At 32.5% G+C, this 13,182-nt stretch overlaps 1 protein-coding gene across 1 annotated transcript; it reads left to right on the top strand.

Annotated features, from left to right (window-relative positions):
* The first annotated feature begins 6,171 nt into the window (after nt 1-6,171).
* Nucleotides 6,172-12,939, top strand: LOC110886280 (AP2-like ethylene-responsive transcription factor AIL1). The gene is made up of 9 exons (XM_022134063.2): nt 6,172-6,552; nt 7,211-7,682; nt 8,005-8,087; nt 8,226-8,234; nt 8,395-8,483; nt 9,694-9,767; nt 9,879-9,929; nt 10,318-10,394; nt 11,928-12,939. The coding sequence occupies exons 1-9, from the start codon at nt 6,351-6,353 to the stop codon at nt 12,656-12,658; spliced, it is 1,788 nt and encodes a 595-aa protein (XP_021989755.1). The 5' UTR covers nt 6,172-6,350; the 3' UTR covers nt 12,659-12,939.
* The last annotated feature ends 243 nt before the right edge of the window (nt 12,940-13,182 follow it).

Genomic DNA, 13,182 nt, shown 5'->3' with positions numbered 1-13,182 from the left:
ATTTTTTTTAACTGTAACTACTCTACATGGTTCTACCCTTGATAAGGGTTGGTTTCGAAAGTTTAAAAGGGGCGATTACAAAATTTCATGGGGTGCGCTCGGGATTTTCGCGAACGAATAACACTATATAATTTTTTCCAAGGGGTGCGCCCGTCCCTGGTGTAATAATGTGAGGTTCAACTCTTGATGCGGTTACACAGTATTATACAACTCAATTGTAACTTGTAAGGCTTCATATTTTTTAAAATAACTTTCGAAAATGTAGAAATAATGAAAACAATTCAAAATACAAACATACAATAATAAATCAGGAACAATAGTAGACAAAGTGTGTATATGATATTTACGGTAAATAAAATTAAATATAATAATCAAAATAATTTTTTATCAAAATTAAACTAAATATTTTACAGTTATTTGTATTTTGTCTTCTTCTCCACATCTTATCTTCTTCTTCACTCTCATTTTTCTCCAAAATACAAAAAAATACATAAGCAAAATCAAATCTCCACCCCTTTTATTGGACCACAAAGTGAAAATTGCAGACAACATTTAAGACATAGTCTAAGGTTGACTAACACCACACCGTTCATATCCCGCCACGTGTTTCCTTGATCCGTCATTACCGTTCACAATCAAATGAACAACTCTTCACCACGTGACCATTCGTTGAAAGTTTACTCCCATTGTTACATCATCACATCATCTTCCTCTTCAAAAAAAAAAATCACATCATCTTCCTCTACAAATTTTACAAACCCTAACCTCCGTACACACAGATCGAAGATGAAACTTAATCTAGACAGACTGGGCGATCTTCACCAGTCGCTGCCACTGCCACCACCACCGCCGGACACTGCAACAACCGATCATGACGGCTTGAAATCCAAAACGACATCGTTCATGAGAATTATCGAAGAAGAATTCAATTCATAAAGTATTTCATCAGTCGGCAACAACAGCGACCATCAGTGATGCTCAGAGTCCAAACAAATATGATTTCAGTTTCCTATTTTTTACAAAATATTATTTGAGAACATGACAAATATTAACAATACTATCATAGGAATAAAAAATGTAATCTAAAATTAACTATAACAATTGTACTTACCTTAGCCGATTCATATGTAGGTTTACACATTATCGGGCAAACGATGGAGGGAGGAAGAGGAGAGCAAAGATGGAAGGACCCCATGGATGCAACCTGAAAGGAAGAAAAAAAAGAAATAAGAAAGGTGGACTTGAGAAATAGCCGCAATTGATGGGCAGGTATGAAGCTTACTTTAACAGTCTTATCCTTTGCTGTATCTTGAATGATCTGCTCCATGTCCACTGACTATAATATCCCCAATTAGGTTTAATTAGCTGTAGTTTTTTATGGTCAGGATTGATTATATATAAACACAGATATAACTGCTTATTTGCTAAAAATTAGGAAGGTGGAGAACATGGGCCATTTATTTAGGGTAACTAAAAAGTGAATAAAAACCACTGTGAGGAGCAGTTGTTGAGATTATGGGCAGGAAAAGGAGAAACTAACTACCCACTAAAAATCGATAAAAACTAACACCATTACCCAGATTTGTAGGAGCAGTTGCTGAGATCATGGGTAGGAAAAGGTGGAACTAACCACCCACTAAAAATTGATAAAAACTGCTCTAAACCGCCGTTATAGCGGTTAATTTTGGGAGTTTACACTGCCCAGATTTAATCTCAGCATAATCGAACGGATGATATTGATTTCAAAGGTAACTTCCACTTAATGGGTTCCATATATATATATATATATATATATATATATATATATATATATATATATATATATATATATATATATATATATATAATTTCCGCTGCCAAATTAGAGAAAAACAAGATACCACCGAAACTGGCCGCGGCCGCCCGTTCCCATATTTGTATAGGGGACAGGGGTTGCGACAGTTTCAATCACTGTTTGTTCAGATTTATCGTTTAAAACAAGTTTGGCGTTTTATATCTAATAGCGTTTTAGATTAGGATGAAGTGTGCTATGTAGGTTAAGGCGGTAATATAATGGCGTTTTATTCATGAGATGGCTTTTTGTGTAGAGAAGTCAAAAGACTTTTTTACCCTTAATGAAGTGCGCCACACTAATAAAAGTGATGTTATTTATGAAAACGCCACCGCGTCATCTAGTCCATAGATTGTTTTGATCTGACGATCCATAACCATTCTCTCCGTTCTCACACTTTTCACTGTTTTCTCTAAATTATGAAACTATATATATATATATATATATATATATATATATATATATATATATATATATATATATATATATATATATATATATATATATATATATAGTGGAGAGTTCAAAAGAAGAATTAAAAATTAAGAATAAAAAGAATAAAGTATATAAAGGTAATTTGAACAAATCATTTAATGAGTCTATTATTTATTTTTGCTACTCAAATTAATGAACTATAATCATTTAATGAGCGTATCTTATAAAATAGTTGTGCACCTTACACAACAAAAACAATGTTGTATATGATCTTATATTTTCAACGTTTCCTACACCATTAAAACAATATGTTGGTGTAGGATACATAATGTGTAGGATTCAAACACTTTTAAATAATTTTGCGACTCATAATAAAATATGTGTAGGACACAGAATGTGTAGGAGCCAATACATTAATAATGGTGAAGGAGGAATTTATGGTTGCATTAATGAGACTTGAGTAACTCTTTAAAATATTTATTAATATTTTACTTTAAAATGTCTATCCTACCCTTAGTAATTAAATCATTAATTAAAAGTGGACAAAAATGATATCTTGATTTACAATTATTGATAAAAAAAAATATAAGGTCTACATTAATTCATTTTTTCCTTCTTTTAAGAAGATTCTTCTTAAATGAACCCTTTATATATATATATATATATATATATATTGTAAAAAAAATTCATAAAAGATTAGGAAAAGTAAAGGTATATGATATAGAAACCTATAATATAAATGAATACAAATAAAAACAAACAAATCGAACCGAACTATAAAAATTACTTGTTATTTTTAAAGTTTAAAGAAACTATGTAAGGCAAATAGTACTAAATAAAAAAAGGAGCAATAACGCCCTCTTGTTTTATCAAGAGGGAAGCTATTGCTCCTTTTTTTAGTTCAAAAACTCCTATACAATCAGACCAAAGTCTTATCTCTAATTAATAAATAAAAAACATTTTATACTACACATTTCAAAATTATGTTATCTCTAATTAATAAATAAAAAAAACATTTTATACTACACATTTCAAAATTTATCCTACATGTATCTTACATTTGCCGAAATTTACCCTATGCATATCTAAATTTATCATACACATTTAAGAATTTATCCTACACATATACTAAAATTTATCCTTCACATGTCGAAAATTGTCCTTCACACTAAATTATTTTATCTTGAAAGAGTATATTTAAAAGTGAGTTACAAGTTCAATTAGTTAGCAAATTAATTACAATTAGAAATTTACCTATATGCCCTTATTAATAACAATAAATACACATATTAAATGAAGTAAAATGGAGCATTTCTATTGGTTTAAAACTTAGGGTCTGTTTGGTACGGGGTAATGGAATGGACGAGAGAATGGAATGGACGAGGTAATGGAATGGACAAGGGAATGCAATGGATCATTACCATTCCATGTCTTGTTTGGTTATCATCTGGTAATGGAATGAATTATTATTGTGTATTGTTTGGTAGGCAAGAAAAACGAATGAATAAAATCAGCGGTGAGTGGTGGTGGTCGATGGTAGTGATTTTGGTTGGCGGCGGCAGTGGTGGGTGGCGGTGGCGGTGGATGGTGGCGGCGACAGCGAGTGGCGGTGGAGGCGGCGATGGCGGGTGGTGGTGACCGGGGGGTGCGTGGAGGCACAGGTAGCAGTGGGTGGCGGTGGAGGCGTTGACGGGTTGCGGGTGGAGGCGACGATGGCGTCGGTGGTGGTGGTGGCGAAGGTGGTAGGTTGTGGTGTTGGTGATGAATGATGCTAGATGGGATGGAATGAAAAAAAAAACATAGGGAATGGATGGAATGATTTTGAGGGAATGGAATGCCTTATGGAATGGGTGATTCCATTCCATTGACCAACCAACACCACTTTCTTCATTCCCTCGTAATGATCCATTCCATTCCGCCTCTCAATCCTGTGTACCAAACACTACCTTATTCTTTTTGTTCTTACAAAATTTTTCTTCTCATTTGAACCCTCCACTATATATATATATATATATATATATATATATATATATGTCCGTCATATTTTTTTTTATCTAGCCTGTGTAATACAGGAACTATTATTGTAGATTCAAGTTAGTTGTATAACTGTCATATGGTAATAAGAAAATCGCCAGTTTATTTTCTGAAAAAATGACACCGTTGGTCCTTGTGTTTTCTGCCAAATTTTAATGTCGGGTACTAATAGTTTTTGCTGCAAAATCAGGTATTAACGTTCTAATTTGTCACAATGTCAAGTACTAAAGCCCAACCTTGTTAACTTTTTTGTTAAATTTTACTAAAATGACTAAAATGCTCTTTAATAATTAAAGATTTTAGTACTTTTGTAAAACTTAGAAACCACAGAGACTATATGTATTAAATAACCGAACATGTTAAATCAAACAAAAAGAAAACCCGCTTTTCAAGGAGTCTTCTACGGCAAAGTCGTCGGATTCCGGCCATATCGGATCAGTAAAATTTGTCTGTTTCATTTGCTTTTTCGTTCATGTTTATCACTATCATAATCAACTATCAGCTCATTTGTGTCACGTATAAACTGCAAATTATGCTTATCCGCTACCCGTTTAACTCCGAAATTCCGACTATCCTCCCGATCCGTTATATATTTAATTCGAGTATAAATAAACGCCTGTTGACTTGGTTTATTGTTTGGATTAACATAAAAAGTTTAGTTTACTAGTATATTATTTATAAACTCAAAATTTATAAATAATAAACTTCAAATTAAAACAAAAAATGTTACTTTAAATTATTTTAGTCAAATATAATTAATTAAAAAATATAATCTCTAATTATTAAAGGGCATTTTAGTTATTTTAGCAAGACTTAACAAAAAAATTTCACAAGCTTTGGCCATAGTACTCAACCTGATTTTGCAACAAAAAAACTATTAGTACCCGATATTGAAATTTGGCAGAATCCACAACGACCAAAGGTGTATTTTTTTTTTTTACAAATTATATAATTATGTCATTTTTATTATATAACAGCGCGTAATACACGGGTTTATAACCTAGTATATTATATAGTAGATAACTCGTTACCATTTTGAAGTATTCAAAATATACGATGAAGTGTCATCACACAGTTTTGGCGTAAGGAAATATATCATGCCAATTCAATAGATGACAAAGTTATTGTTTAGAAAATTTTCACATTTACCACAAGTTTGAAAACTTTAATATAACAAAATTAGCCTCATGAATTTTTTGTCATGGTAAGTTGGTATAGTAGTTAGTTATTTGGTCTTCCTTTTTGAGGTCACAAGTTCAACTCTCACTAGCATTACTTTGAAGGATATTGGTGGTAGTAATGAAGTTTAGAACTAGGCCTATCTGGAGGTCGCTATTGCGAAACCGAGCCAAACCGGGTTTTACCGCAGTGGGCCTTCGGGCGGTGGGTTTTCTCCGAAACTGGTGGCTTGATGGCTCAGGCATGCATCCAACTCTGACCGTTATGGAGGAGGGGATGCATTTGCTCGATTGAGGGCATTTCCAGGATGCTTATCTATTGATTTAGTTGGCCGTTCAGAAAAAAAAAGCCTCATAGATTTTTTATATTTTGAATTTTTTTTACCAGTAGAAAAGCATTAATATACTACAATAGCTAGGTTGAAGTCATCGTATTTACCGTTTCATTAAAATACGTTTTAGATATTTTGACTAATCTCTCTTACTACACACCGTCCAACGAAATACAAATATTTTTTCTAGATTGTATAAAAGTATGTAAATTTAACTTATATGTTGGTAATTTCCATATTGTCGTTTACTTTTTTACTCATTAATAATAACCATTATGTAAAATTAACACCTTTAATTTTGTTCATACCTATTTTGTCTATATTAATTAAAATAAAATGCTTATACATTGCATCTAGGTACTCTAAACAACAAAATGAACGAGTATATAGTATGAACAAGGTGTGTTGCAATTGATTTTTCTCTTTCATATATCCTTTCATTCAACCCTCAAGCATTCATCTTCTGATCATCCATACATCCATGTGCATGAACTCATCATCCCCCTATTAAATACCAATCAAAGTTACACACAAAGACACATGAACAACTGGTTAGGTTTCTCACTCTCACCTCAAGATCAGCAACAAATGGTGGATTCACGGTCATCTATGGTTGATAACCTCAACTCGGATAGCATCTCCGGCACCGGAGAGTGTTTTGATTTGGGCTCTAACGCTGTTCACTCCTCCATACCTTCTCTCAACCTTCCTCCTCCGTTTGGTTTACTCGAACCCCACCATGGTTAGTTTAATTTGCTTCTTTAATTAAGATACATATAAAAAAAAAAAAAAAAAAACAAATAGCAGGTTTTTTCTTGATGATAAATAATTTATTACTTCATTCATTCATAAACATCTTTCTGTTCTGATTTATATACTAATGTGTAATTTTTGCTTTACTTTTAGACACTAAAGTATTTTTCTGTCCTATTTTGGTCTTAAAAAACAAAATCTATTAGTTTGGTGCATATAATATGAGACCCAAATTCATCTTTGTGAACCCAGAAAATATTTTTTGGTAAATTAAACAGAAGCGAAAGCATATTTAGGTAACTCATTGCTTCACTTAGCTTTGATCAATCATTTTGGTCTTTAAACCTGTTTTGGTTCTTATTTTTATTCCAACAGTGTAATTTTTGTTCCATTTTAGTCACTAAAAGTATGATTCCCATTGTATTTTGATCATACAAAAATTAATTTTGTTTTGTTTTGTTTTGTTGCAATCAACTTAGAACAATATGAGACCCAAGTTCATCTTTGTAAACCCCAAAAAAAGTAACATGTTTTCGAAAAAACAAGATGGAAGGAAGCCAAAGCATATTTTTACTATAAAGTGATGCAAGTATCTTGATATACTAATATTATCCTTTTTGGCTCTTTGTTTTTGAATAAATTTACAGATTGGAACATGAAGGGCGGGAGTTCAGAGTTGTCCATGTTGATGTCTGGTGGTGGTTCATGCAATGAAAACCCTGAAATCCAACCACCAAAGTTTGAAAACTTTCTAAATATTGGTAACACCGGAAGCTACATGTACCAACTTCCGCCGGAGGTCACCACCACCAGAGGAAACTCTAACACTGCCACTAGTAGCATTGGTCTTTCCATGATAAAAAACTGGCTCAGAAACAACCCAACTCCATCTAATCAAAACGCCGCCACCGGACCTCAAGAAACCGCCCCAATGAGTGTGTTTTCCAGTGGTGCTAGAACCAATGAGCTTTCACTTTCGATGGGCACCGGTGGAGATGATAATAAACGCCAGCAAATGGAGGTGGCAACCACCGTAGATAGTGAAAACGCTGCTGCCGTGCCCAGGAAATCCATTGATACATTTGGACAAAGAACTTCTATTTACCGTGGTGTTACAAGGTAGTTTTCTTTTATATATATATATATTCACTAGCCGATCTAGAAAAATAATTCACAGATATCACTACGGCCTTTGAGATAGAGAAAATGTTTTTTTTCTTTTTAACGGCAAATTTGGATCACTGACGGATCACTGGAGTATCATCGTGCCATCAGCGGAACCACCCGATCATATCCATCTTCACTAGGCATAATGCCTATACACCAATTCAGGAGGAAACCCAATAAATATGACTTTTTTTTCTACCTTTGTTTTATTAAAAACCATTTTATATTTTATTTTCATATGTAAAATATATTTAGGGTATTTTGGGTAGTGCAGACACAGATGGACGGGAAGATACGAAGCTCATTTATGGGATAATAGTTGCAGACGAGAAGGACAAGTTCGTAAAGGAAGACAAGGTAATGAGTTAAATAAAGTTTACTTAATAATTATTAATTAAATTAATAAGTCGATATATTCCTTCCACTAACCTACCTTGTTTTTCTTGCATGGATTAATAAATGATTCAACTGGGATATTGTTCAATATTCTTGTAGTTTATTTGGGTAAGTATAATTACATGAAAAAGGTGTTTTTTTTTCTATTTTTTGTGCATAATGCTTATTTTATTTTATTTTCTTTAACATAAAGTGTACCCTATACTTTTAGCCTCTTATATATATATATATTACTTAACATGATTACATCGATGTTATGTTATCGTAGGAGGCTATGATAAGGAGGACAAAGCAGCAAGAGCATACGATCTAGCGGCGCTAAAATATTGGGGCACCACGACCACTACAAATTTTCCGGTAAGCAGTGTTGCAGAAATCGGGTCTAGACGGAGATTAAACGGTCATCGGAGGTTTACCGCCTGAAATTTGACAAATCAGTCAAACTACGCGGCAGTGGTCAAAATCAGTCAAAATCATAAAAAATCGGTCAAAGTTGGACTGAATCGGTCTAATGGAATGAGTTCTTACCTTGTTTGGAACCAAATTGGAAACAAAATTGGGGCTGCGACATCTTTCTTGTGCGCCGTGTAATGAAACAAATGGTGTAATGAAAGAGATGGTGGGTTAGGTTTAATTAAGTTTGGGTATTTTAACTTTTAGGGTCAAGTTATTCTACAAAGGCTTCTAATTGTAAGAAGTGTAAGAAAGATTTATAGAGTGACAAGTGTCCAATAACCTAAAACTAAACCCACTACATCACCACCAAAAACCTAAACACCCACCCTCACCCCACCCCACCACCACCCAAAAACCTACCGCCCCCCCCCCCACCCAAAACCTAACCCCCACCCCCCCGAGCAAAAAAAAAAAAAAAAAAAAACTATACCTCACCAAAAAAAACCCCAAAAAACCTAACCCCCCCCCCCCCACCCCCCAAAAACCTAAAAAAAAAAATCTAAAAAAAAAACTAAACACCCACCCCCATCACCACCCAAAAACCTAAACCCCCACCCCCCATCCGCTTGGCAAAAAAAAAAAAAATATATATATATTTTTTTTGTGGGAGATGTTTGGGGGGGGGGGGGAGGGTTAGGTTTTTGGTGGTGGTGGATGTTTAAGGTTTTTTTTTTTTTAGTGGGGTTTTTTTAGGTTATTGGACACTTATCACTCTATAAATTCTTCTTACACTTCTTACAATTAGGATATTTTGTATTGTTGATCCTAATCCTTAACTTTTAACCCCCTCTATCTTTCACAACTTTACATATGGTTCCGAAACTTGTAAATTTGTACATAAAAAGTATAAAGTTAACTATATATTTATATAATTTTGTAAAAATATACATAAAAAGTCCAATCCAATTAATACTGATTAATCCCTATTAATCTCGATTAATCACTAGTTGGTACCTCACCGTTAGCGCCTTCTATAACATCGGTAAGCCTTTTGAAACTGATTTTTTATTTATAGATGACAACAACACGAACTAGAAATCTAGTACTGAAATTGTATATGATTTGTTATTTTTTATATGAAATAAGTTGGTGAAACTGTAAACATATGTAGATTAGTAACTACGAGACGGAGATCGAGGAGATGAAGAACATGACGAGACAAGAATATGTTGCCTCTCTTAGAAGGTACATTTATGAAATATATTAAGTTACTAATATATATGTTTGACGTGTGTATAATTGTATATATACAAATTCACAAAAAAAAAAAAATATATATTTTGTGATTTTATATAGGAAAAGTAGCGGTTTTTCACGAGGTGCTTCCATCTATAGAGGTGTGACAAGGTACAATATTCACGACACTTAAATCCTATATATTTTATGTTTATATTTCATCATCTTTAGATATTATTTATTTATTAGAAAGATCCCATTTTGGATACCATTTGCATGCTATAAATAGTTTTATTAATGTTGGTGATTAAATGGGACCAAAAGAAACCAGTTTGCACATGCTATTTACCCACATGAGTCAGAGTCTTGCAAAATATACTTTGGAAGATTTTTATTAAAAAATAGATTCAATAAATAATAGAATCATAATCATAATGTTGAAGGGTATCTATTTGATGATCAGTTTATTTGTTTCTATGCAAGAAAACATCATTCATTTGAAGACTGATATCTTAAAAATTAAAAGCATTGATTGTAACGATATTTGAAATATATGCAGGCACCATCAACATGGAAGATGGCAAGCAAGAATTGGGAGAGTTGCAGGGAACAAAGATCTTTATTTGGGAACTTTTGGTATATTTATTTCTTATTTTAGAATTATAAATTAATATAAAGTATAATTGTGACTTGATTATTATCTATAAAAAAGAATTGACTAAATTCAAATATAATAAGCTATATTATATAAACAAGAGTTAACTAAACTCAAGTATAATAAGCTATATTATGTAAAAAAATGATGAAAGTCTAATAAATTAAACGTGTCAAAATTCTATATTTCTAATTTATATAAAAATTTACTTTTGTTTCATTAATACAATTGTTGTAATCTTATTTAGAATGTTACAACTATAAACAATTGTTTTATTAATACAACTAGTTTATAGACCCATGTATTACATGGGTTTTAGGATACACACATGGAGTTGATCGAGTTATTTGAGGAAACAAATGTGTTTTCCATTTATATAAACTTGAATGAGTTTTTTTTAAATAAATATGTTATTGTTGAGGTTGGTTGCGTTTGAAGGACATAACCATTACATGTTTTAAATTATTTTTTATATTTCATATTATTTCTTGCATCACACATCATAAATATAAATTTTAATATGAATACATATAACCCTAATATGAACTATACATACGAACTTAAAGAAAATATAGCATTACTCATTTTAAATATTTTAAATGATGCGTTTACGAAGTAAGAATTTTGTTTTTGAATACAAAATACATAGTATATTTTATTTCAAATTAATATTTTCTTATTTTATTAAGTATTATCAAAGTAGAAGATGGAATGGAATTAATTCATGATCTAAGATTATATATATTAAACATACATATATATATATATATATATATATTGTTTATTTATCTTTTACATCTGTGAAAACGATAATGACAAATTATAAACATGATAAGGTTTTAAATTTTTGGTTACATCAAATAATGATGGGTGTATAAATTTTTGGTTATTACATCTTCTTTTGATAAATATGTCTTTATTTATTAAAGTAGAGATATTATATTAAAGTATGGGTAAGTAGATAACAAATATTAATTATTAAGAATTAAAAATATTCAATAGATATAATTATGAATATAAGATTATTTCTAATATGTATTAAATTCAATCATTTAATAGTTTTTATATTAATTTACTTATTATTATTTATTATATAGTTGAGATAGCATAATAAATTGCCACATGACATTTTAATAAAATACTTTTTATAAGAGAATGCCATTTGACATTAAAATTACCCTTTTATTAGTATTAGATTGTTGTAATCTTATTCCAGATGTTTGGGTAACCGAACTTTTTCTAGTCAAATGAATGTTTTTTTTTTTTTTTTAATAATCGAGTTTGATAATTATTCTTGGTAAAATTAGGAGTTTTTAGAACGAGATGGCCCACCTCATATGTTTCTTAAAAAAAACTTATATTTTGTATTACAAAATCCAACAAATTCAAATGAGTGGCGAACTCTTTTGACCACTCTTGGCTCGAGTTGTCTACTTTGGCACTTTTAGTTAAACATGTCCATTTAACAAGTTTTAATATATATATATTGCGCCTGTTCAACTCTATATTTATAGGAACACAAGAAGAAGCGGCCGAGGCGTACGACATAGCCGCGATCAAATTTCGCGGATTGAATGCAGTCACAAACTTTGAAATCAACAGATATGATGTGAAGTGCATACTTGAGAGCACCACCTTACCAATAGGTGGTGCGGCCAAACGTCTCAAAGACGCAGAAAAAGCAGCAGCCACCGAGTTACTGATCAGGGCTGCTAAAGATGACCACTTGACCACCCATGAAGGCTATGCCACCATGACATGGCCGAGCTCCATCGACTACCAGCACCACCAAGCCATGGCTCAAGCTCAAACCCAACCATTTAGCATGCAATACCCACAACACTATAATACCTCGAACCAACAACGGTTATGGTGCAAACAAGAACAACAGCCAGATGGTCAAAGCTTCCAAGATCTTCATCAGTTCTTTCAACCATCACCAAATTCTTCTGTCCTTCACAATCTCATGAGCTTGGATTCGTCTTCAATGGAACATAGTTATAGCAGCGGAGGAGGAGGAGGAGGAGGTGATGATCTGGTGATGGGATATGGTGGCACCGGCAGTGGTTATATGATGGCTAATACTACAAACACTGATTCGTCTCAACATGGTGATGGAAGCTTGTACTACCATCACCAAGGATCCGGTTATGGTGGTTGGGTGCCAACCGCTATACCAACGCTGCCACCACAAAGTGCCAACTTGGTGGTGGCTCCCAACTTTACTGCTTGGAATGACTCATAAAAAGCTGAATACAATTTGAGGGTTTTAGGTACTTCTTTTTTCATGCATGCAATTCTTTCTTCTTCACGAACTTGGAAAGAGATTAGGGTTTTATTTAACTTTGTATTAATTAGATTAGGATCTAACCAAAGGTCAACAAACCAATAGCATTTATATATGTTATGGGTTTTGCGATCTTAATTTTGAAGGTGTATTTAGATCCACGGAATATATATAGAAAATCAAGCATTGTAATTTCGAATTTCACTTTTAACCACTAAAAATACTTATTCATTTGGTCACATGCTGGTGGGTCCATGTGTTTTCTAATAAGAAAAAAAGCCATTTTTCTTTTCTTTTCGCATAATCTAATTTCATTGTTAAAAAGCTCCGAAAAAACTTGAATTTTTATAAACACACTTCAAAAAGATTTTAGGCCATGCCTTAATATGAGACATAGAAGCAAACGAAGCTATGGCCACTTTGAAGTTGTTGTAAGAGGTGTAAACATTTTGAGTTGCTAGAATGAAACGAAGCTGAAGAGA

Source organism: Helianthus annuus, chromosome 4 (genome assembly GCF_002127325.2).
Source record: "Helianthus annuus cultivar XRQ/B chromosome 4, HanXRQr2.0-SUNRISE, whole genome shotgun sequence".
Taxonomy (NCBI): domain Eukaryota; kingdom Viridiplantae; phylum Streptophyta; class Magnoliopsida; order Asterales; family Asteraceae; genus Helianthus; species Helianthus annuus.
This window is presented reverse-complemented; position numbering and strand designations above follow the sequence as displayed.